Here is a 26506-nt window from a genome sequence, read left to right on the forward strand (position 1 = left end):
ACACCCACCTACCTTCATGAATTTGAATGTTCTCCTGCTGAAGAAACTCTGATTCACTGAGAGGAGAGGAATAGAGAAGTAGATTCTAGTATTCAGTGGCCGTACAGCTATTTTCAGTTGTCACCAATAAATCCAAAAATATGGTCTCTGCGGCGTTGCCAAGCAGTCCCACTTAATTAATTAGAGAAGTTATTTCAACACTGTGGTTCTGTTTTCTCCACACTTCCTCTGACTGTCTGCCATGGTCTCTTTTTACAGCAAACACCAATATGTTCACAACAGTTTATCAACCTTTATTCAATAGGGGTAGCACCATTTTTAGCTTGTTAATTATCATGGACGTGCTGTAGTTATAAGCCAATTAAATACATTACAAAGCATTATAGCAACTTCATATGTATTTTGAGTGTTATCTGGTATATTCAATTATATATAATGCTTTTCCGATAACACATTGAAAATGCCACATTTATATGTAGTATTTATATTCATTACAGACTTTACAGAATTTAGGCCTCTTGATTGTTCTGCTGGTGTCTGGCGTCAAAATGAATCTGAGTTTCACTAAGTCCATTGTATACCAAGATAAATGGTTCACAATAGTTGGGTATAAAAAGCTGTTTGATTTAGCTTTAAGTGGACAGAGAAAATAACCCTTTTTTTCTTTTACTTTCTCCCCAATCTGTCATCCTCCCCTTTTTCTCAGGTTTCATCGTCATTCAGTGGACGGTGTGAGAACATTGCTCCTCCCAGCTTTACTACGTGTATACCAATGTGTACTATGGCTTTTTATTCCTATGTGATGATGAAAAATGTTCGTGTAGGGATAGAAGCCATTTTACACGGGGTGAGAGAGCACCACGACAGAAGTGAGAGCCTCTCCTGAAGACTAGCATACGGATGGATGAATGCGACTGTCTTCGGCTGAATGTTTCCCTGTAGTAAAGATACATGTACGCTGCTCTTTCAGATGATGAGTGAGCTCATTGAAGTGCTGATCCGAACCATAGACTGTATATATAGATCTGAACACATCAAATGAAGACAGACTTTGTTGTGTGTGCACCTGTTTTTCGCCTGCAGGCACAAGCTTCCCCTGCTACCACTGTTTGATGCATGTGGTGACAGCTGCAGTCCGCAGGGATGGAAGTTGGATCATTTACAAAATAAGTCATGAACAAAAGAAGAAAAGAGCAAGTAGAGACCAATACAGATCTTTAATAACCATCTATAAAAGAGGCACTTAGTGAACCACTTTACATCTTGCAGAGGCACTGCAATCCTTTCATCTCTCTCTGATTCTTTTGCACATTATTAAAATAAAACTTTGACATGAAGCATGGCACCAAAAACAACAATCTACCTACAATATTATACAATATAAGATACATACAGTATAAACAAGATAAAGCACCTTTGTTGTAGTAGCAAATACTATTCATAATTAAACAGTTGGAGTTACAGACACGTTGATTTTGAGTTTGTGATTTGTGTGTGATTATCAGTGCATGGGAAGAACTCCGAATACAGGTCTTGGGACTGTAATGTCCTTGTATGCACCTGAGATTATACAATGGAAGCTTTCCTAATCTTGCCTTCTTAGCCTACATATGAAGTATTTGAATGCTTTGCACAGTATCTATAAAAAACAACAGAGAACCAGTAAAGACAGTCGGATGGATGAAGTGTAACTGCTACAGATCTTATGTTCCCTTTTGAGGACATTTTGCATTCACATTACAATTAAACACAATGCAGCACCATATGGTTTATACAAAAGGATAGTATGATGAATGTAAATGCAGTACAGCAAAGTAAAAAATTAATACAAAATGAATATGTTGGAAGCATGTACAAAAGGTGCACAGACAAAGGTCCAGGAAAGTTACGATGTCATTTGGTCCTTTTTGCAGAAAGGCTTAATCTGATAAGATCCAATGCAAAATGAACATGCATTTCTTAGAAGAAAACATTTGACCATATGTTCAAGTAATTGTTCCCGTCCTTTAGGTAAATGACATATAATATCTAAAACAGATAATAGCCAACAAAGGAAAAGCAGAAAAGGAGTTCAATGATTTCCCCAACTAACATATTCATTTTTGACCCACAATTCATATACGCCGTTCGTCCTCACATTTGTGTAACAAAAACACATGTACAAAGAAGACATAAAGTGACTACGTAAGGATTTAAAGATAGCATTTCACAGAAAAAAGGCTGTGCAATCTCATTCACCATAATGAATTCTCTTAAACATTTATAACTGTGTCTCTTATTCACAGATCCCTCACGCCCCTCTCAGTTAATAGTTTCTGATGTGTCCTTCCTTAAAGGAATCTTAAAGCTAGTGAGTTTTTGGCCAAACAGCTGGCTTAAGAGGTGATTCTGGGACTCTGCTGTCCTGTAGGAATGGCTCTCTATTGACCTAACCCCCATCTTTGGCCTAGATTTATTCAAAGAATTGTTCATGGGAACTGAGGACACTTTTGAAATAGGGGGATGCATAGGCCGCCCCAGAGGTCCCTTTTTGGCTTTGTAATCTCCGTTAAGAGGAATCTCAGCTTTCTTCTGTGTACAGCCGTCAAGCAAGTTTCTTTTTGACTGCAACCCCAAGTTTGAAGTCTTGCACTTGGAAACTATTTTATTGCTAACGACGTCGTCCCGCACTGAGGACAGCACGGGGTAGTCGTTGGGTCCATCTGCCTTCCTTTGCAGAGACTGATTTGCACACTTGCTGGGGCGACATTTTTTCTTGGCCCGAGAGTCAACACACAAGTTCTCCTGTGTGGCTGGAGAGGAAACCCTCTGCAGGCTGTGGGGGGATTTCATGTCTTTCCTCTTCTTCTGTTGTCTCAACGGGTCTTTGTCCTCAACCTTGGAGTTGATGACAGGTGTGCTGTCTGTAGCCTTCATGCTGCCAGTTCTGTTTTTAGTGTTCTCCGTTGTTTTGGCAGGCGAGGCTTTGTCTTTCATGTGACTGTTACCTTCTGGCTCAGCACCTTGGGATAATGTTAGCTGTTTGCTGTCATTATTTGAAGCCTTCTGAGAGTGCTCATCATCACTCTGTTGATCCATCACAACAGCAGCTGATTCACGCTTCGCCTCAAGTGTCTTTGAAATAATTGGATTTTCTTTTAAGCTGACAAAAGAGTCTTTGCTAAGTGGAAGTGAATCTGTTTCCTTTCCAGTCTCAGTTGTGTCACCTTCAGCAGAGCTATCCTCAGCTTTAACAGTGTCCTCCCCCGCACTACTACTCTCTTTAGACGCTGACCATGAGGTTGTTTCTGCTCTAATGCAGACTGACTCATTCTCTTCTTTCACGTCACATGGATCACTAATTGATTTCCCATTAGTGTCTTTATCAGGAAGAGGTGAGGTGGCTGTGTCAAGTTCTTCTTTCTTCGTTGCATCAGACTCTGATGAGCCCATATGAATACATTTCTCCAGCTCTACAAGTAGATCAGAGTAGTCCTCAGCAACGTCCTCAGTCTTTACATTTGTGTTGTTTGTGTCACTGTGGTATTCATTTGTGATTGTCTGTGTGGAGTCGTCTGATGTGGACACGGAGGGTTTTGATGACTCTGAGTTTTGATGTAAGTGCAGTGAGCTTACACTGGCGATGCCGCTGTCTGAGCTGTTTTCCTGCAGACTGTCAGAGAGAATTCTCCTCTTTTTACTCGCAGGCGAATCGCATTCATCTTCTTTGGGAGCCGACGCTTTGACAGGTCTGAGAACACCTCGGAATTTGAAGATTTTGTTTCCCCCTGACAGGTGCTTTTCCATGTGACGATCAAACTGCTCCTTCTTTGAAAAGGTGTAGTTGCAGGTGCTGCAGATGAAAGATTTTTTAATCACATGCATGACATCCGCGCAGAGCTCACAGGTGTAGAGGGTGGTGTGTTTGGAATCCGGCTCATCCACCTCCTCATGTTCTCTCTTCAGGTGACCTTTGAGCTCTTGGGCCTCCTGATAAGAGACGGGGCATTTGTGACACAGGAAGATCTTCTCCAGATTGTGAACCACTAAATGTCTCTGCAGTTTGAATGGCTTGGGGAATTGTTTTCCGCAGTGGTGGCAGTCTCTTGAGGGGTCTTTGCAGTTTGGATGCATCTCCACACTTTTAGGTGTCTCTGTTTTGTGGAGGACCTCGAGCGGGGTTAATGTGCTCTGCTTCCCGCCTGCTCCACTGCTACTTTTAGTTTTGTGAACTTTTGGCTCAGCCCCCTCAGAGCTTTTCCCCTCTCCCACAGCGCCGTCTGCAGCGACAGCTTTTTCCTGTTCTTTAGTGGCTTTGCTGGATTCTCTGCTGGCTTTGCTGGGGCGGTGCTGCATGATGGAGGTGATAAAGTTCTTCACAGCTGTCTCCTGCATGAAGCAGCCTGGAATGCCTAACATGGAGCCTTGAGTCTGACCCCTCCGAGCGAACTGAGTGGCATGCTCTCGTAAATGTTCATTGTACATCCACACGTCCGAAATCTCCTTCAAGCACATTCCACAGGTCCAGATACCCGTCTTGTTCTTGGCGTGTTTCTCCCTCAGATGGTCTCTCAGCTGCTCCCTGGAGCTGAACTTACGCTGGACACACATGTAGCAGGTTGGAGGGGGGGAGGGGTTGTGGGAGAGTTTATGAAAGTTCAGCTCTCCCAGGGTGAGGAACCAGGTGAAGCACACTTTGCACTTGTACTGCTTATCTTTGACCTTTATTCCGCCGTCTTTCCGTTTCCTGCCTCGCCTCTCCATCACTTTCTTGGACTTTTCATCATCTCTGTTTTCCACGTCGACAGCTGCAATCGGAGGAGCCACTGAGATATCTTTTTTCGGATCGAAGAACTTAATCTCAGGAAGTTGAAAGGTGGTGTTGATGTTTTGGATGTCAATGCTTTGGAAGGTTTGGATACTCTTTGTGACGCATGGGTCTACGGTGTGGGGGGCCGAGGGCGGGGGCGAAGGGCTGGGTGGAGTTGGCTCCTCTGCTTTACAGCTGCTGGGGTCAGAGGTCACCGTTGAGCCTGCGTCCAAGCCACTGGAGCCACTCCATTCAATTAAAGATTCATCAACGGTGCTCTTGAGTGGATTCAAGGGGCTGTTGCAGACCTCTTTAACGTCCTCAAGAACATCCTGCTGATCACTTTGTTTAGCATCTGACACCTCCTTGACATCAGTCTTTAACGTGCTGTTGTGGCACATGTTCAACATGATGGCATCATCAATAGATATTGTCTCATATTCACAGCGGTTAGTTTGACTCTCAGTGAAAATCTCCTCTGCTTTGTTTTCCGTGAACTGATCTTTACTTTGTATGAGAGTTTCTAAAGGAGGAGATTCCTGAGTAACATTTGTATCGGGCGATAGCTTTTGTCTTTTGTTTCTTTTGCTGTACACCCTCGGGCACTTTTTCCTTTTTGCCTCGTCATCTCTGGGGAACAGCTGTGAGAATGTGGTGTCGTCGTCAAGTAGTGCCTTCAGATCAGGACTGATGCCGGGAGGACTGACAGGGGAGCAACTCAAACAGGAGAGAGGATGTGCTTCGTCTGATGCCACCACTTTTCTGAGAATCTCTTGGGCAAGGCTGTCTTCTGAAGCTTTCTGTTCACACACTTCTTCCACAGCACAGCACAGAGTATTTCTTGGCTCATTGTCTACAGATAAAGCACTTTCCACATTACTATCTGTATAAATGTCCTCATTTGCCATCTCTGTCATGCTTGTACATTTCATTTCTTCCGTATTAGTGATTTCATTTTCCTCCACAGTCTCATTTAGTACATTTGGTTCTTTTGTTAGAGATTGGGATGTGCTGTTGAAGCCAGATTGTGTAGTCACAGCTTGAGGAAATGTTTCTGTTCCAGTAACAGTTTTTTCATTGATTTCCATATGCTCTGCTGGAGATTTGCGCATCTCTTGTATTCCACTGCTTTTGAATTCAGGGGTTATAGCTTGAAGTAGGTCTGTTTTTAATATATTCAGAATCTCATCAGAGAAAGGGTCTGTCTTGATGTTTAAATCAGTGATTTTGTTCTTTCTAGCTTTGTTGTTCTTTGCTTTTGATGGTAGCACAGGGTTTTGATGGCCTACTTCACCCACTGTCACTGCATTTGTCTCTTTTGCCATTTCCTCCGGGACGGAATCAGTCTCTGCTGCTTTAGACATGAGAGTGCTACTTATTTCAGGCAGCCCGTCTATTTTTGTTGGGTAACAGGTCTGTGAATCATCTTTATGTTCTTTCTCTGTGGTTTGTGATGCTTCACAAATAAGCATGGTCCCCTGATGGCTTGATGTTGTGCTCTGGAGGCTAATGTGTTTTTCACTTCTGACCAAATGTTTCATCGCTTTATGTCTCTTTAACCCAGGCACAGTCCTGAAACACATTAGACAGATTTCACAGAGCTCTTTCCCCTGCTGAGCACTGTTCTGTGTCTTTTTTGGTGTTGTTTCATTGTGTACTTTTGAATACTGGCCAGTCTGTATTGTGAGTTGCTTCTCTGATGGGTCTGGTGGAGGGGGCATTTGTTCATTTTCACAGATAATGAGTGGCTTAGAAGTGGGCAGACCATCTGAAATGTTGTTTATGAAGAGTGTACTATCTTCAGCAGAAGCCTGCTGAGAGCCTACAATCTTTGGTTCATCCTTTCTTAGCAGGTCAATATTCAAAGGCTCAACTATTTCATGGTGAACCTGCAAATCTGTCTTTTCATTAACAGTTGAGGAATCACCCAATGGAAAACCTGACGATTTCATACTTTGCTGGAGGGCCAGTGGTTCATCGGATAAAATGATTTTAGCTGCAGGGTCTGAGTTCAGTGATACCACCGCCTCTACTTCAGCTTTGTTGAAAATCAGTGCAGGGTTTACGCTCAGGTCACATGCTCCACAGTCATCTCTTGGACTCTGCTTGATGTCTGCATTCTCACTGTGTTCACTGGCAGGTGAAATGTAGTCATATTGATTCAGTTGCGGAGGTTCGTCTGAGATGCTGTTGTAGTTGAGAGGGCTGAGCTTGAAATCGCACATCGAATCACTCTTTTCTAGGCAATCTGACACTTCTGCTGGTTCTGCTGAGCTGGTGACTGGAAGTGGAGAAGGAATGCTGATTTCAGAGGTGGGGATTTTACACTCAGTTACCCCCAAATCCAGAGTATGTGGGCTTATCAAGGAATACTCAATCTCTGCTGTTGTGTGCAGTTCTCTGTCACTGTTCAAAGCCTCGTTCTCGTTGCAGTTTTCTTCTGTGTTCATGGGGGACTGTATATTTTGAATCGAGCCTTGATTAACTGACATATCACTGGAATTGCTCTGTGACTGACATGACTCCTCTTCAACGTTCCAGTTTTCCAAGGTTGTTTGATCAGAGGCTGAAGTTAGTGGACTGGTTGGTGAGGCAGTGTGAGGAAAATCACTTTCATCATCCTCTTCTCTGCATGGTGAGTTTTGGCGACTTGCCAGGAAATCAATAGGAAGGTGTTCTTTGATGTCCTGAACATTTAAAATATCATCTTGTTTCTGAAAGCCAAGACCTGTTTTAGGTTCTAATGAATCTTCGAATAGCGAAACTTTGCAGGAAGATCTCTCAATAAGGGCATCGGCCTGTGAAATAATCAAGAGATTACTTTGTCCCTTCATGGACGCCGTGTCTCTGAAGGGTGAGCAATGACTGGTGCTCTCTGTATTGGGTTCCACAAGTATTGGACTACAGGGCTCGTCTGTGGTGACGATCTCCATCGACAGAGCAGTTGTTGGACTTGCACTGTAAGTCTTAGCAGGGCTGCGGTTCTCACATGGAGATAGTCCAATCAAAGGATCCTGTTCGGCGGTTATTTCCTCGTTTACGCTGTCTGAACATTCAACTCCTGAAATGACAAATGAACTAATGTCTTCATTGCTATCATGGTTTTCGGTGGAATATTCTTTGTCTGCTGTTTTAATTTGATCGTCAATGTCGAGACCAATGTCAGGTAGAGCTGGTGATGAGGGTTGGCTAAATGATTGATCGGTGATCCCCTTCACTGCCTCTGCCTCCTCATATCCATTTGTGGTCAAATGTTCTGGACTGCTACCACTGTTTTCAAATAAGTGATTCACATCGTACGCTGCATTACTGTCTCTGTCAGACTCTTCAACCACATGTGGGTCCTGTGTCACCACACTTGAGCAAGGAGCGGACTCAATCAAATGACTATTCTCTGTGATATCCTCCTCTGATGTGACTTTAGTCCCAGCCTTGCTCTCATTGTTTTCTGTGGGCTTACTTGGCTGCAATGAAATTGGCTGTTTTCCATCGACAGTGGGGTCAGTGCTGTTCGAGAGAGATGACAGTGACTCGTTCAGAATGAATTCAATATCGTCCTTCCGCTCATTGATATTTGGAGGTGATAATATATTCTCCTTCCCGGTAATTGCTTCTTTTTCACTGTGATCTTCTCTCTCAACTGCATCAGTTGCCTGACATTCAATTTCTTGACGTTGTTGACTTGTGAGAGAGGTGACATTCGCCTCCTTGTGTTCTGATATAATGGGTTCTTTTTTGAATATAGAGTCGGAAATCACCTCCAGGCTTTTCATGAGGTTTTCTGTATACCTCTTCTGTTCTAAAATCTCTTCCTTTGTTTCAGTAGGAGTCTCTTTTTCAGCATCACTCTTCACTGACTCCTGGTCATGGTGGAGCTGTCGGTGTTCAATATGGGAGGCTGTGGTGATGAAACTATCATCCACGTTTTCAGTGAGATGCTCAAGGGCCCCTGGTTCATTGTGCATTGGAGTGTGGGGACTGTGCTGCTCACCCATTAGGTCAAAGTGGAATGGGCTGGACCATGGTTCAGTGAAAGGCTCAGAGGGCAAACTGTTCACTGCTACATTCATGGTTTGCACAGAGCACTTTATATCCAGACCCCCACTCTCTGTCTCATCACTCAGACGTAAAGGTGAAAACTTGCTCATTTTCAGCTGTTTTGTGACATCCTGAGCTAGTAGGGTTGGGTTTTCCAACTTAGTTGTTTGCAGCTGGTTTTCAAGCTCATTCACTATTCTTTTTATCTCTAACTCATCCTCTGATCCACATCTGTCGAGACTTTCACTGTAGTCAATTATTTTATCAGGCAGAGACAAAGAAACATGATTGTAATCTGTTTTCTTTTCGTTTGGTTTCTCAGAGCTGCTTTTGTACTGAGATATCTCATCTGGCAGTACAGGGCTAACTATAAGGTTCCAGTCTCTCTGTTCCAGAAAGGGAGAGAAGGATGACACAAACTCTTCTTTTTTATCAGTCGTGTTCTCCATTGAATGGAAACCGTCTTTCTGAATCGGCATATCTGAGTAGAGGCCACTGTCAAATCCTGTCAGATCCCCGAACATCGATGAGGTGTCAAATGAAAGGGGGGATTTCAGGAGCCCCTGGTCCTGATCCAGGGGGTAGTGCATGAGGTGGAGCGTATCCTTTTGTATCATAGGGCCTTGCTGCTTAGTTGGAGACAGGCACACCTCATCCATCAAAGAGGTGCAGAGGGATGCAGGCTTGTGTGAGTCTAGGTCATTGACTAAATTAATAGTCTCTTTCACCATGCAGACACTGTCACTCTGTTTTTCAAATGTGGTACTGTCTGATAGCTCTGGCTGTGTGGCTTGGGGCCCCTCGCCTTCTGTACCCTTTGTGTGTGTGTCAATATTGAAATCAGGTTCTTTGTTGATGGTGTTAGAGTGTGAATCAAACTGTAGTGGTGTGCTATCTGTACTACTACAGTGTAAAGACAGCACGTGTGTTGGTTCTTCTTTGGTGCACGGATTGTCTTCTCTCTGTTGAGCGTTTTTGCCTGGATTTACTGTTTTACCAGTTTCCTTCCTAGGAGACATTAGCTTCTCTTTTTTCGTATGAGAGCTTCTACGTTTTTCAAAGTTTTTGATTATGTCTTTTGATCTTTGTGAGGATGACACCTGTTCATCAAATTCCGGATTGGACTGATTCTTTGGATCGTCTGTGCTGTCTGACAGAATGGCTTTGTCGGTATTGCACTTCTTGACAGGTTTAGAGAATGTCAGTGCTAGTGTGCTGGAGTCTTTACATAACTTCTGCGGGGAAGACCTTTCATACGTTTGCGGCTCTGGGAATTCTTTCTTTTTGACGTCTGTCTTTTTCTCACAGTCGGAGTCAGTGCGGTCAATGCTTTTGGGGCTGCTGATACCATCGCTTGAAACACTCACAGATGTGCTTACTTCACTGCTTGTGGATGACCTGCTACCCCTCCTCCTGAGTCTCTGGTGAGAAGCATGTTTCTCAGGCGAGAGAGAAACCTCCTCACTCTTTTTAACCTCAAAACACTCCTTGGACTCATGTCGCCACGCTGCCTGGTCCCTCTCACTTCTTGCCCTCCACTTACACTCTTTTGTGTATGTGTATTTACACCGACTGCTTTGATTCAGCCGGCCCTGGCTTGCTATCTTAACAGGCTCACATTCATCGTCTGTGTCCGAGACGTAGTCGTATTCTCCAAATGCAGGGTTCTGCACAGTGGGAGTGAGTCTCTCCATCACGAGGGAAAACTGGAGGTTTTTAGTTCCTTTAACATGGAGCTTATGAAGCTTATTTTTCTGTTGAACTATTTTGTGAATAAGTTCTTTGCTCCAGGTGCCCCCTCCAGAGTTTTTCCTCTTGCTCTCTTTCACTGCAGTTCTTGAGGTTGGAGATGTGGAGGCCTGTGAGGGTGTTGACCCTCTAAGTGCAGAGCTTTCCTGAAAGCTTTTAACGCCACAACGCTCAGAAAACTTGCTGGATAAGAGAAACCTTTGTGTACCTGTGTTTTCATCCTCACTCTTGCATAGTTTTCTCGCCTCTTTCAATGTGTTGTCTTGTTCCCTCGTCTTCTCCCTCGAGGCAATTCTTGAATTCTTATGAGAGACTTCCCTTTTTATGTTCATTCTCTCATCTTGTTCCAAATTCAGAGATATTTTCTCAAGCTTGCTTTCTGTGTACTGTTTATCAGTCTCAGGATTCTCAACATCAGAGTCATAAAAATACTTTCCCTGTGAGGAAGACCTGTCATCCTCTGCTGCCTTTTTGCTCTCAAAGACCAGGGATTCTTTGGTTTTCAGGCATTGTTTATTTGATGTCGCTTTGACAGTGGTGAGGTCGTCATCAACAAATGCATCGATGAAACTACTGTCTATCTCTGCATTGTCTGATTGATATCCGAGTCCATTCAAAGCTTCTGTAATTAGGCTGTCTAATTTAGCATCCATTTCCAGCTCAGGGAGAGTGACAGGGAGGTGACCAGGTCCAGAGAACAGGTGGAGCTTCATTGGATCATCTTTGCTGTCTCCTTTTGTTTCACTGTCAGATATCAGTTCCCCATTTTTATTGAGGCCCAACAGAGATAGGTGAAGGTCAGATGGGCACCGTGACATCAAAACATTTGATACAGACGACATTGCTTTTGCGGGTTCTGTGTGAAACTTTCTGCTGTCTTCCATCTTTGATATGTCTTTGAGTTCATTTTGTGCAAACGTATGCTGAGCACAATATTGCTTATGGCCCAGAAAGGAAGCTAGGTTGTTGAAATTCTGATCACACTGCTTGCATGTCAGAAGCACATCTAACTGGTCAAGATTTGCTGCGGCTAATGAGGACGCTAACAGCTGATGTGCAGAGTATGGCGGCGGGGGCTGGTGATGCTCAACCCCAAAACTGTCCATGTAACCTTTGTTTCCATCCATATTAACCTTCGGATGTGTGCTGTTTTGCAGGTAGCTCATCATGTCGTCTTTGGCTCGGTCTGGCGCGTAAGGATGGTTTCGTTGAGCATCAGAATGAAACTGATGAGGGTTAGAGTTCAGGTGATCCGAGGGCAACTGTGTTTTGGGTATGGGCTGGTGATAATAAGAGTGAGGGGGGGCTGACTTTGACATTTGACTGTCCTCTGAACTGATGTTTACAGGACTGGTGGACGCTGGGGAGAGGGAGGAGCAGGTACTACTGGACGCAGCATTATGAACTGGTGAGGGCAAAGGAGATTCATAAGGTGACACCATCATTAGTCCCATAGGTGGGACCTGTAGTGGAGGATAGCTGTAGTTTCTCGATGCCGGTGCTGGAAGGGACTGGTTTAGTCCAAAATACACCCCCTTATTTTTGGATTCACATACTTGTGCGTGACTCATCTCAACTTTAAAAGTAGAGACAGTCTCCTGTCTTTGGTTTAAAAACCCATCACTGGTTCTGCTGTTTTGAAAAGTGGCTGGGTTTTTCAGTGAGCTATGTTTATGTGATTTACTTTCCTCCTGCCAGTCAGAAGGGGAAACAATATAAGGCAGTTTCTGATTGCTTATTTGACTAGATAACTCAATTCTGTTTTGGTTGGGCATGGCAGGGGTTGGCCGTATCTGCTGCCAGGGCATTCTGCTATTTTTAGATGAATTGGACCTTTGGTCTGGTGCTGGCTGGTTCTGAAACTGAAACTTGTCATTCATATCAGTATACTGAATTGTGTTTTGTTCAGCTGGTGAATATGTCTTATTAGGCCCCTCCCATGATTGTGGTAACCTATTTAAAACCTTATTATTGATGTTTTTATCAAAAGGCATGGAGCCTGTGTGAATGTTACTGACTGGAATGTTGTTGAATGTTTTGCTGGGAAAGTGCATTTGGGAGCCTGGACCTGAAATATTTCTTGCATGGTGCACACTTCCTTGAATGTGTGTTCTTTGGTTGGCAGCTGTGTCTTTAGGATGACAGTTCCTCTTACTCCCTGAGGTGATGGCTGCATCCTGACTGTCTTCCAGTGCAATAGTGTCTGTGCTCTCGGGCAGGGCAGTTTTCCCCTGCTCTGACTGCTGTGAGCTGGACCCAGAGCTGTCACTACTGGCTGAGTCCTCGCTCAGATTCCTCGGACACTGGATAGAGGAAGGGACCCCCTGAATAAACTGAGACAGCGGGGGTTGAGGATAAGAGTTTCTATCCTCCGACAGCTGTTCATTACTAAACTGAGTGCTATTGTGAGCAATGTTTTGCCCTTCTCCAGTCGTAAAGGAAAAGGAGTTGTGGGGCACATGAACAGAACCCAGCGAGGAGTCTGTAAAGTCTTGGGTTTGGGGGTTCTGTTCACAGGGAAAAGAGTCAGAGGTTGATTCTTCCAGAAAATTATATCCATATTGAAACTGCCCAGACAAGAAGGCACTTGCCTTATTAGCATCTGTCAGGGAAGTGGATTTTTGTAATGACACCCCATAGTTAGCACCGTTAAAAGTCCTTTCAGGAGACTGCCATACATTAGATCCACTCAGCTGAAAGTCAGCAAGGATCAACTGGCTGCCGGGCTGTGTGCTGTTGTTCTCCATTGAGGAAGGCTGCTGCTGCTGCGACAGGGGTGGATGTGGGTGGGATGAAACTCCACCTGAGGAACCCAGTGCCTGTGAGGTATAGCTTTGGGAGGTAAGATTAGACGAGGCCTCCTGGAAGCAGCGGCTATAGTTGAGGTCTTCTTGCTGAAGTTCGGCCTCCCTCTCTGGTATACTGGGAACGTGGAATCTGTAGCTGCCCGAGACTGGGCCCCGACTCGACTCCAACTTCTTGGGTGGCGTGACTTTCTGTTGTGGGTAGGCAATCCCAATGGTGGGGTTGGAGCGTGGATTTGTAATGCTCAGTCTGTACAGCTGCTGCGGGTTGCCACGCTCCGTCTTCCCTGCTCGCTTCCCCTTCTCTCGGCTGCGGCCCTTTCCACTCGGGGACTGGGGGCTGCCTTTGCCACTCGACCAAGTCCTGTCAGTGGCAAATTTTGATCGGTTCTGCAGTGAGCTAAAGTCAATCTTCCCTGTCTGCTGTGGCCGTATGACAGCCTCACGCTGCTGAGGAACGTCCCTTGTCTTCTCTAGTTTGGCCCCTCTGCTGCCGGCTCTGGCATCAGTGCCTGTGCTTGAAAAGTGCTCTGAAGAATCCTTTGTGGTTTTGTCACTCTGCTGTTCCAGCGCTGTCCCTTCATCCTGCAGTTTGGACTCAGCGGCCAGCTCTTTAAAAGCATGCATCCGCTGAGTCTCTCCTGCCATGGTGCACAATGCGTGCTGTGAAGGCCTGTTCCTCAGAAGGGCTATCTGGGAGACAGGGGCATCGTCCTCTGTGTGGTATGAATCACTAAACGTCCAGTGGCAGGAAGTGCAGGGACAGGGCCGCTCGTTGCAGGTTCATCTCTTCAGTTTCATCGCTGACAGCTGATGAGGCACCAGAGCAAAGCCAACCTGAAAGAAGAAGAGAACAGAGAGGATCAGTTGTCAAACGTTAACTGTTTAAGTTATACAAAATATTAAAAGTGATTATATCATGTGCTTTTCAAATCTTATCTGAAAACTATTAATATAGGCAAGCAAAGCATTAAACCACGTTCACAAAAATAATTCCTTTTTTAATACATCTTTAAAGTAAACCTTAAAAAACCCCATTCATTCTTAAAAAGTTAAATAACAATATTCGTAGTTCATACCAGCAGAGAGCACTATTGCAGCATTTCACCGTGGTGCTGTCATTGCACAAAGAGCCAGTGTGATCAGTGGGGAGTTTCAGAATGCTGCCAAACTTATACTCCAAGTCTTGGAGATACTACTAACACTTACATTCTCTATTCTTGACAACAAATAAGACATTTGAAACCAGTGAAAATAGTTTTTTATAAGTCCTGCTTCACATCAGTGAAGTGATGGCTGTAAAAGTATCAGTCCTAATCCTCTACACAAACAGTCACATAAAGAATCCAGTTTGGTCTTGGAATACTGAAGTTCACAACAGTATAAGGATGAGAAAAATACAGTATATGAATCCAAAATGTTCCGCCAGTAAATGAATCACAGACTCCTCTAGAGCAGGGACACAACAATGCCACAGTGTTCTGTTGCTACAGTTTTAGGTTTTCAGGCTGCAGGTTTAGATCATGGAGGAATATCAGGGATTATTCAGTAATCCATTTGACAGTGAGAACTGCGGGCACACTGACGTTTTCTTGCCTTTCATCAGGCATCCCAGACACGGCTTCTCAGGTCCAAGTTTACTTTGGCTTGCCACTGCTCCTGCTTTGTTTGCGGTCAGACCAGATGAAACTTGGAGTTAGCACCAAAATGCAATTTCTAGGCCTGGAAAAGTTTCCTTCTATGCCACCTTCTTGTCTGTTTCCCCTGCTATATCCACGGTATACTATGCTGGGGAGGCAGGGAGTTGGGATATATCATTATTTAGCCCGGAGGATTCAGGTTTAAGCTTCTGTTTTGGCTACCTTCCACACCGCTGAAGTGTCCATGAGCAAGACACATTCCTGACAGTTTAAGGGGTGCTCTTATAGCCTTCTCACATGGAGGGAGTGAAAAATGTACTGTTCCATCCCAGTATTACTGAATGAATGTGGTACATGTGAGCTTTGTATTGGGCCCCCCTATCATCTAGACTGACTAAATAGCAGTAGTGGAGGAAGTATTTAGATCCAAAAAAACTAATAACACTGTGTAAAAAATGTCTTTTACAGGTAAAACTTTAACATTGAACATTTTACTGAAGTTAATTTACAATTAAACTAATTAAAAGGAAGCAGTACATTCTCACATTTGTGAAACTGAAATGATTTTGTTTTAAAACTGAATAAACCAAATCAGAATAGTTGCAAATGTATTAACTCATTGTTTCAGCTGTAATTGTAATCATCTGTTTGTATAGTGACTAGTTAGTTCATCTGTAAGATAAATATGGTGGGAGTAAAAAGTTCATAATTACCCTTTGAAATGTGGCATGAAAAGACAATTATTGAAGTAAAGTGTCTAACATTTGTACTAAGGTAGTTACTTTCCACAACAGCTAACTAATAGATTGTGAAACACCACTACTGCACAAGGCATTGCTTCTCTGAACTATACATTTTTAGAATAGTTAGAGGAAAGCAGCCAAAATATAAAATAAATATAAATCCAGATTTACCCTCCGAGTCCTATGGATTCATAATTAGCGTAAAGATTAGAAAGCAAATGTTTTGAGCATGTAGTCTCTCTGCAGAGATGCAGTAAATATATACACTAAAATCCAATCCTCATTAATCTTTATGGAGATATATTTGGCTCTTTTTGTCATTTTAAGATCAGCAACAAATGTTCCGATTCTGATTGCCTGAGTGCCTCTCTGCTAGTGAAAGGGATTACCCCCTATCAGCTAGTTTATGGTAATGCATTTATTAAATTAAAGGACTTTATTTTACAATAAAATGCTAAAAAAGGGTTAGGTAGCATAGTAGCTTTAGAAATCATTCTCTGTTTGCAAAAGACTGTCATGTATTACAACGTGAAAATGTGAAGTACCGCCTCAAAGCCAAACATTGCATGCACTACAGAACATCTGCTTTTAGACAGGTGTCAGTGAATATGCACTGTAGTGACTGTGTTAACTGACATTAGTTCTCTTTAAAACATAAAGCAGTATATCCTGACTGAAGTTCGCTCTGTAGTTGAGGCTCTATGGTGAAAACACACCTACTGTAGATTCCTTTCATGGAGATCTTATCTGATCATCTCCATGTTGAGGTCATGATAAGATTGTTTGACATACCATTAGTGCTATTATCCGAGAGATGATGACAGACTGCACACAAATGACGGTGAAAGGACCAAACCAGCTTAAATGATGGTAAATCATAGTCCTAACAATTAGAGACCACTACATGTCTTGTTGCCTTATTAATAATATTAGACTCCAAACTTGATGGTGTGTTAATTGCTTTACAGTGTAAATGAAAGCTCACAGCCAGAGTGCGGTGCACTAAAGAGGCCTGAGGGGCCCTTGCTGCATACATGTCCAAAGAGTACATTTATTCAGTGTATAAAGCCAGATCCCCCTCTCACAGGCAGAGACATGAGGCCAGAGATATAGAAATCGGATAAGATGGCTTAGCCTATGGCATTGTGTCTTTGAGGCTATGTTTATGTCCACAGAGCAGTAGCCAATGTGTCAAGATATTGCCTGATAAATGGAGTAGTGAGATATGACCCTGCTCTTTTACCCAGAGGGATCACTCTCTGCTATGTGTTTCCTTGTCTCATCCTCTGGTAAACCTCCCGGAGGTATTTAGCAGGTTTGGAGTGAGGCCTGAGACTGAGACTTGGCTGAGTTTAGGCCTGGTTGTGAAAAATCACATCCCCTCTACACCTCCATAGAATCTGAAAGCCGAAGTGTCTGCAGCTCTGCCACCAGAGGGGAAACTGGTGTGAATGCCTCTGCCAGCATCTCCACCAGGAAACGCTCGGTCCACAGAGTCAACAGTCACAATCATACAGCATATAGCCTCGACTGTATTTACACAGACTGGCCGTTGAGGTTCGGGCTTGAAGATGAATGCTTCCAGCAACAGATAGAGCAGTATGAGGATCACAAGGGCCTTACAGAAGTAGCACCTTAGCCTGAACTGTCAGTGTACAAAGAGTAAGGGGTTATTAATACCCTAACAAATGTCTTGTTCATTTCCCCTACCACCCCGAGCAGCTCAATAACTCTTCCCTTGCACCAAGGTCCAAACCAGAATTACTTCACACACAGACTTTACCCATATCAATCTGCCAATTTTCTGGCGTCTTTGGTACAGCTTATTCAGTTTATTCATCATGAAAAATATAAATTGCTCTTGGATTGGGTATAAAGACAGTGTTGTGGTGACATAATTGCAAGCTGGGCACAAGTTGATATCAAATCCTGTGAGACTGGTCTAAAATTTGTTCCATAAAAGCGACTTTTAGTGGAGTTTTACAAGTCAATTAAGGCTGTGTGTGTGTCTGTGTGTTCTTTAGGCCTCCTGTCAAATCACTAAGTTTCTCAAGCAGTGGCGCCCCATATGGCTTTACCACAACACCACCCTGATGCTTGAGACTGCTGAGTGTTAAAGAACTGGTGTGTTTGTGGTATAGGTTCACATGTGTTTACTGTGTGTGCATTACGAGAATAAAAGAGGAAGTAAAACCTCTTTTCATTACTAACACAAAGGTATGTCTTGGTTTCTGTCCGAGGGAGTGGGTAAAAGGGACCTGAATGAAAACTCAATTTCCTGAAAGGTCTTTTTCCTGTAATTTTGGTGCAGGATGTATGTAGTGTTTGCTTGAGTGAGAATATGCTGGTAGCACTGTTAACATCTCTGTTGACTCATCACATCAGTGAACTTAAAAAGAGTAGAGGTTCAGCGTCTCTTTCTCCTGAGCTATTCAACATTTCTGTTGATGTGTGTTTTGTAACAGGAGAGCACCCGAAGGTGGCTAAAAGGAATGGTAAAAACAGACCATAGCTACTAAAATGGGTGATCCTAACAGTAGAGCAATTTAACACTTGCGTAAGATACCACACAAAGCAGTTAAATCCTGAAGACAATGACTCTCCAGGGACGGGAAACATTGTTAGAACCAAGAGAAGGGCAGCAGCAGGCCGAGCGATCCACTTCTACAAACAATGGCTCCCTTTATAATAATATAAATAAATAACTAGCCTTAGCAGGATGTTTCAGTCTTGTTCAGCTATACCAGATGCTTGCTAACTAAAATATCACCACATAGTAGTCTCAAAAACCGCTGAGGGAGAAAAGAGAGACGATGATGAGGAGGGATGAGATCAGAGAGGGTGGAGAGGAGAGAAGATCTTGACAGCCATTCGAGTTGGTAAACCATACCAAGGGATGATTGTCAGGAAGTAAATAGGGGGTTTGGGGGGCTCAGTATACTGCAGAGCCCAGTAGGCTGTGTAATCAGAGGGATGCAGGGGGGAGGATCAGGTGGTAGGATAAAACTGTCTGGCTGCTCTCCTCACACCTCTCCCAGCACGAGTGGTCCAGTGAAGGGAATGCGCTGCGGGAATGGCTGGCTCAGGCCCATGCTGGAGCGCACTGCCAAAACTTTGGTCAGCGCGCCTGCCTACTCCTCTGTATTTTTGGAAACAGCTATTATGCAAGCAATTTGCCTTTAAGATCCCAAAGCCTGTGTCCATTCAAAAGCAGAGTAGGAGGAGAGATATGTCAGCGATGTGAGGAGAGCTCAGCATGCTTACACAACTATACCACCACATAGTTATTTATACGCAAGCTCTGGATGTAGAAGTGTGAACAGTAGTGGTCTGTCAGTAGCTTTGTTTCTCAATGTATCATTTAGACGTAATTAATGAGCCAGTGATGTTTTGTCAGAAGCCTTCTGAATATTTGGAAGATGCCGGGACAACTAACATTCGAAAACTTCAAATGAAACAGTGAGCACAGTACTGAAGGAGGCTTGTTATACTCGTGCCTCCCTACCTCCACCACCCCTAACTCCACCCTTAACCCACTGTGGTTAGCTACGCGGTGGGACGGATAGAAGCAGTGTATGTGTGTGGTGTGAGTGTGTGTCAGCGTGTCTCAGTATGTGTCTGTGTTCATGCATGTGTGTGTGTGTCTAAGGTTTTTTTGGTGTGTAATTCCAGAGGCCCCCCCTACCCCCTCCCAAGTTTTTCCTCTTTCTCAGACGAGTTTTTTCATTTATTTATTTTTTTCTAACCACTGGATTCTGGACTCAGTCTGTTTCCATATTGCTAACCACAGCATTCCACAAACATGATGGAATCTTTGTTTTAGACTGTTATTTTTTCCTCTTTTTGAAACAATTTCCCTTTATTTCTGCATGTCAATGGAATTCTATGTGGGTCGCTGTGTGAAAAACGTGTGCGATAGACTTTAAAACATAAATGAGTCGAACAGGATATTAAGGACACGGCAATCTAGGCAACATTTCCTGACTCCGTGTTATTACCATGATAACCCTATCCTTACTGGACAGAATCATTCTTTCGGGTTTTATTCCTACGGCATTCCTTATTTCATCCTATCAATATTTGCTTGTTCCTTCTTTTGCTTGGACCAAAGTATTTAATTGCCTTTCAAAAACCAATAACGTTTTATTAAATGTAAAAGATACTTTTAGTTGGAATGGCCCACGCATTTTATTATACCAAGAGAGAAGAAGATTGTCGCTTGATAAGCTGACCTGCACTGGCAACAGATATTCAGATATTTACAAGGTAAATGACACTCAATAAATATAATCTCTAACAGGCAAAAAAGAGACGTCCTGAATTATCAGTAATTAAACATTGGTTAGAAGGTAACTAGCAAGCATGCCATTTTAAATGAGCCTAAAATACTGAATCTGGATGTGGTGGATGGACCCCCTACAAACACAAACAAGATGTGAAGGATGAAATATGGCAGTCTTGACATCAATGGTTTCTACCACACACTACAAGGAACTCATAAATCTTTTTGTTTTATTGTGCTTGAAGATAGTAAAGAGAACGGAAGCGGCCAAAGAAAAACAATCAGAAAAGTGAACAATCAATTTCACTTTCTCACCATTTAACAGTCCCAAGCAAACCTCCTTAACTCCTTAATTTGCAACTATTTAAAGGCTGACAAGTATGAAAAATGTTAACGAATACTTAAAAGAACACAAGTCTTAGACGTCACACAATTAAATGTCCTCTTTAAATGTGAACATCTTTACAGTAGCATCTCTAATCCGCATGCTTTTTAGTTCTATATGGAAAAAAACATTCATGCAAAACAAATACAAGAGGATTTAGTTTTATATAGAGTATGATTTTTATTTTATCTCAAATAAAGAAATGTTTTCAAGTTCCACAGTCATTCAGTAGTTTGAGTTTCTAAAAGTATTAAGTCACAGATCTCAATGATCAATTCAGGAACGATTTACAGGGGAAGCCTTTTCTTCATATTAACTGGAGTTTTGCTCCATTAAATTTCACATATCCTCTACCACCAGTAAGCCAGTGGCAAAGAGAGGAGTTCAGGCCCATTGCTACATAGGTGAAAGCCCTGAGATGATGGGCCTGCAGGGGCAGAGTTACAAGCTGAGTGTCAGCGGCCTCAGGGGACTCATCCTTTTCTTACTGACCCGTCCGTAACCCTCCCTCCTGTGAACCGACGAACAAACACACCTGAAAATAACATGCACAAGCAGGCTGGGTGGTAGATAACTACATCGTCGTGTCACTATTAAGCACAGGTATTCTGACAGAATGTACTTTTTCCACATGCATAATACATTTATGGCGAAAAACACTATGTCAGCAATACACATCCCACTGTTTATATAGCATTAATAAGGGTGCCGTATCACAAAAGCTCAATAATGATTTTTAAAGATGGCATAGGCATTAGCGCTTCCTTCACAGTAATGTATTGAACAGTCAGGAAATTCTATAGTCCCCTCCAAAAAACCAAATGCAAACTAACTAGCATCTGGAATTTGAACCATGTCATGTGTTATTAAATAAGTACATTACAGAACACAATAAAGTGAATGTTGTTCAAATAAATGTGACAGCCTGGCTTGATTTGTTTCTCTTGTACTCAGATGTGACTCATACTGCTTCAGGGCTGATGAGTTTCAACACCATCACCTTCTGCTGAATGCTTTGTATGACGAGTATGGAGGAAAAAGAGTGATAGGCTGTATGCCCCTGAAGTGACATTTGGGAAGATAATTATTCTTAAGGGTGAGTTGGAAAGTTTTGGTGTGGCTAAAATCCATCAGAGAGTATCAGCATAAAATGTGTTTGGTCTACTGCGTACCTGCAGGCCGCACTCTTAACCTTTCACCTATAGGTATATGAACTTTGCTTGTAAGACTTATAGGGAGGTTTCTCTACTTACATCTCCAGACAAGGTGACAGACAGTCAAGTTCCAACAAGTGAAAGGGGTTTTCCTAACAACATGGGACAGAACGCTACTTAAATGCACGATTTATCATTGCCAAGTAAAACAAGCTAATTTTCATGAAAAAAACAACCGTTTTCCTGTGAGACTACAGAGCCAGCAGATATACAAAAGCGCATTTTTGGAATGAACCTTTGGTCGAAGTAAGCGTCTAAGGTTTTACACAAATGCAACGATAGCGTGTGAGTACAGTTGCACACTCAATTGGGTATAATTGTATATATGTGCATCTGTGTGGTTTTACAGTATTTAAGTGTGCTTTCGTGTATAATTTCAACATACATTGTGTGACTGACTGATTTGGTAGTTGGCTTTTATAGAGTAGTAGGTATAATGTTACTTTCTAAGCCCCAGTAGATGAAGTAAAGGGTTTCAGTTAAATGTATTTCTGTTTTGCCGGGGTCACAGCGTGGCACACAGAGGTTTGAATCAAAGGGAGAACACACTTGTGACAGGAAGGGATTAATTTCCTATAGTCTTGGCACAAAGTAATACATAATGAATGCTGGGAGAAACCGCTACAAAATAAAATCGGGAGGGTGGAGCTCAGCAAAGAATAGGGCTTGAACGACAGCATCAGTAACAGCTTCTTAAATTCCTCTGCTTCAAACCACATTGCATGATGCACCATCCTGCCTTTCCTTTATGTTTGCTTTCTTGCTTTCTTTATTTCCTTTGCAAGCTACATGTATAAAAGCATATATCTTCAGTTTGGCATTAGGTCACAGGAACTGAAATAAAAACATTTGTCTAAGATTTAGGATGGACCTGAGTGGAGCAAGCCCAGGATTGACAGTCAGGGAGTAATGCTAGAAGCAACAGGGCTAACTCAAAGAATAAGATCACGAGCTTAGGTTATTTTGAGTTAAGTGTTTTGGGGAAATCTGAGAGGATTTTTCTTTCCCAGCATTATTCCAGTACGTTCTGTATGGTAAGAGAAGGGTGGAAAGGGTAGCAAAGAAGAAAAACATTGAGTAATATTTCTCTCTCCCTTTTATTATTCTTCATTTCAATTTGCACCAATGCCAAAATCAGTAGTGTCCTGGCCAATGGTAAAGAGGGAATTCCAGGCAAAGTGTGTGAGTCAGTACCAGCCTTTTCCAAATTCACCCTGCTTGCCTCACTTTAAATAGGCCACGGAAATGTCCAAATGACCCAATTACGACTCAGGCTTTCCTAAGTAGCCTGTGTCAACGCGTGACACGGTATTCAAAAATATACATAGTGACAAAACAGCAGGTCTTTGGTGGCAGTGAAGTATGCTTTCCTTCTGTTTTGTTTTATTAGTGTTATGATGGGACAGGGAGCTGGATTATGTCTTTGTCTATATTCCTCTCTGTTGTGTCTCGGTTTTCAAAGCTTTCAGTGGCTTTGGCAGACCTTCAAAGGCTCACTGGAGTTAAACGATTTGCCAGAGAAGTACATCTGACCAGGTCACTTTATCACACTTTAATATACGTCACAATAATACAAACTGTAAACTAATGTAAAGACAAAATACATAGTTTCTACTCGGGACATTGATGGACACACAAACAAAAGCTGCCCTGCCTGAACAAACACTATTAAATAATTGTTTCTATTTTAGGGCCCCAACACTTTGGTCTACTTCAGCAGCTTAGTAGCACCCACAGTAGTGCTTGGAAACAATAACAACGATAACAAAGGCTCATTCATACCTAGTGAAGCTCAGTTTAGCTGTCATTTAGTGACATCTCAGCAGGATCCTAACTTTATCCTTTTACTGTGTTTGTTTATTTAACACTGTTGGACAGGAGGTGGTATGCATCCTGCTCAAAACCACTTTTAGGTAATGGTTTGGAAATAGCGACGAAAATTACAGCAAAACCAAGGGGAACGTGATGGACTGGATGAAGTGCCTAGTATTCCTGCTCAGTGTTTAAACTAAGTGTTTTGTCAATGGGCCACATTTGTGAGGGAGGCCCTTTTATTTGCAGCTGCAAAAACTATCTATAAATACCTAGGAGGGGGGGTGGGTGGCCGGATAACCTTGGGCAGTTGCAGGATCTGAAATCAGATATTAAAGCAGATTTCAGCTATTCACCTACAACAATTAGGTCTCCTGAGAAATCCAAAAGTCCAAAATAGGGAGGGAGGGGAGATATAAGGAAGGGGGGAGGAAGTGAAGGAGACAGATTCCAGCTCCAGGGGCCCTAAGCTCTGACTGCCAACCTACTTCAGATTCAGAATTGGATAAAACAGAAGCTTTTCTGCTTTAGACCAATAGCCTACAGTTCAAGAGGTTCCTCCATAATGTGTCATGACAAAATGAACCTGCTGTACACCTGTAGCTTGATCTTCCGTGTCTGATTTCAGTAAAGTTACCGCATTATCATTTTCTTCATTCCTTGCTTTGCAGTAATAGAAGATTTCATGGATAAAAATTGTCAAGCCATGTCAAATTTTGGCAGAGACCCTAACAACGCTCTTATAAAAATATGTTCCTATCTGGTCAGTGACTAGAATAGCAGAAGCCCACACTGTCATATTTCCTTGCAGTCCCTCCACATTCTGCAACTGGCCCAATTTTTGGTTTCCCCTCTCTCTGTCCACTGTCCTATCTTCTCCTCTCATCTCTCCCCTAGTGGTCACATGTGGGCGTGGCCTGTGTCTTGCTGTGGCTGCAGCAGGAGGACTACCTGATGTGTCGCTGTGCAGGGACCAAGGGGTCTGCTGTTGAAAAGGGGCTCTGTGCAGCATCTGCAGATCGCCTTACACAACCACTTCCTGCTTCCGACCCACTCCTCACAGGCAGCCCTGTGTGCCAAGGCCCAAAAAAGCGCAAACAGAGGGGTTCAGTCCACCCAGGGGCTGAGCACAGGACCCTATTCATCGTCTCCCCAATGCTCCTCCCTATTTCTCCCCTGCCAGCCTCAGGATGCCTTTATTTTAACATTTACTAATATTCCTCATTCTGAGGCATTGAGATCCACTCGATGCTCATTCACTCTTTTCAGTGGTGCTTGACAGACGAGCTGTGTCAATGTTGCCCCAGGTCTGGGGAGTTGAAACGTGCTTGTGTTAAGTATTCGTGCGATGTCCATCTGTCTGCTATAGCCACACCTCCTGCGTCTGCCTCATTACATAAGGAAAGAGAAAGAGAGGAGTGAGAGTCAGATAAGGAAAACACTTTGAGCTTAGCAGAGTTATAGGGATGCTTTATGGGTAAATGAGTCCTTTAGTTTCTTGTGGAAAAACTGCTACTGCCTGGGAACCCTCACAGTCATAGACAGTATGGTCGGGGTACAGGGTAAAAAAACACAACATTCCCAGCTGAGGGGGAGGGGAGCAGGTGGGTTTGTGGGTTGGAGTCGTTTAGCTATTCCTGGAATGCTCACTTTGTCCCATCTAGACCTGGCTACAGTGGGAAGGACAGGAGCTTTTGGATAGTGGATTCCCACTGAGTTGGACTATTTAAACAGGGACCCAATGAGGGCCAAGCAGGCAGAGGTATTTAAGATTCCTGGGGAAATGGCAAAGGGGGCAAATAACTCTTAAGACAAACAAACCTAGAGCATTAATGATGAGTCTGTCGCTTGACTGGATGTTTTCGTTTTCCCCCTGTATACTGCAAGGGGGAGGGCAAACAGCCGGAGCCACAGTCTGTTTTCACTACTGTCCTTGTCGTTTCTACCTTCAGTCATAGGACACTGCCTTGTTTTTCTACTTGAAACGCATTAAAACAGCACCCGATACGTCCATTCCTACCAGGGGGATAGAAAAACATTTAGCCTGCCGGCTCCCTGGGCTTCTCCCTCGGATGTCAGCCTCAGATGAGGGTGAGAAGAATGACGCTCTGTACGGCCACTGCAAGAAGCCATTCATACATCCACAGAGAGTGTGCAGCACGGACCGATCCTGGCTGGAACAGAACCAGTACTGATCCAGTCCTTGCTGTCCCCAACACTACACAACACCAGTATTGATCTAATCCATCCTAGACAGCACAGCACCTCTGAGACAACATGTCCACTGATTCAGCTGGATCTCCGCTGGGTCCTACCAACGTACACAAAACAGCCCCTGATTCGGCCAGAAAGACCGACTTCTGAAGGATCCTGCTCAAAAGACTCAGTCAACACCTGATGAGAAAGGTACATCAAGATACTCAACCCTCTCCAAGAGCGAACCACTACAGCCTGTCAGAAACAACATTTGTATTACTGATGGAGCTCTCTTAAGGCTTTGCAGAGTAGGCTATCTAATAGAACAAACCTGTGTTTACAGGACTAATCTTCGGTTGATCAACAAACTCAGTCAACCCGTGCTGCTGTAAACTCTTTTCCACTCTCCCCATTGCCTTTGCCATGTTGAACAGGAGGCCTTATTATAGGTCAGTAGCTAACTGGAGTCTGAGGAACAAACCAAAGCCCCTGGCAGAACTCACGTTGTTCCCCTCAGACCTGCTCAGGCTCACTGGAGACCAGTGCTGGAGGCAGGGATAGAGAAAGTGGCTTCTGTGCTTCATCTGTGCCCAACCTCCTCGGCTTCACATGCCTGCGTGAAAGCTGGACGACCGGGCCAAGCCAAAGAGGGACCCAAAGAGAATGCTGTGTGCTTTGGAGTTTCTACTCAACCCAGGTCTTATGGAAAATATACCATCTCAGGTGCACTTAATAGAGTATTTATGTAACATTTAAAAAGATAACATTTGATATAACTCTTAAGGGAGTATATAGGATGAATGAGTGGTATTTATTCCAAGTCCGTCAGACCAGAGGTTCGGAACATACTAAAA

The 26506-nt window shown here is 43.3% G+C and overlaps 1 protein-coding gene across 2 annotated transcripts in view; it reads right to left on the reverse strand.

Annotated features, from left to right (window-relative positions):
* Positions 1 to 1198: 1198 nt before the first annotated feature.
* The window catches only part of LOC117545735 (zinc finger protein 469), an 88583-nt gene continuing 63275 nt past the window's right edge, over positions 1199 to 26506 (reverse strand). For both annotated transcript variants that reach the window (XM_034215667.1, XM_034215666.1), the window contains one exon: positions 1199 to 14217. In XM_034215667.1, the coding sequence (XP_034071558.1) occupies positions 2302 to 14028 (11727 nt within the window). In that variant the 5' untranslated portion in view covers positions 14029 to 14217 and the 3' untranslated portion in view covers positions 1199 to 2301. The remainder of the gene's footprint in view (positions 14218 to 26506) is intronic.

This window comes from Gymnodraco acuticeps, unplaced genomic scaffold (genome assembly GCF_902827175.1).
Source record: "Gymnodraco acuticeps unplaced genomic scaffold, fGymAcu1.1, whole genome shotgun sequence".
Classification (NCBI taxonomy): Eukaryota; Metazoa; Chordata; class Actinopteri; order Perciformes; family Bathydraconidae; genus Gymnodraco; species Gymnodraco acuticeps.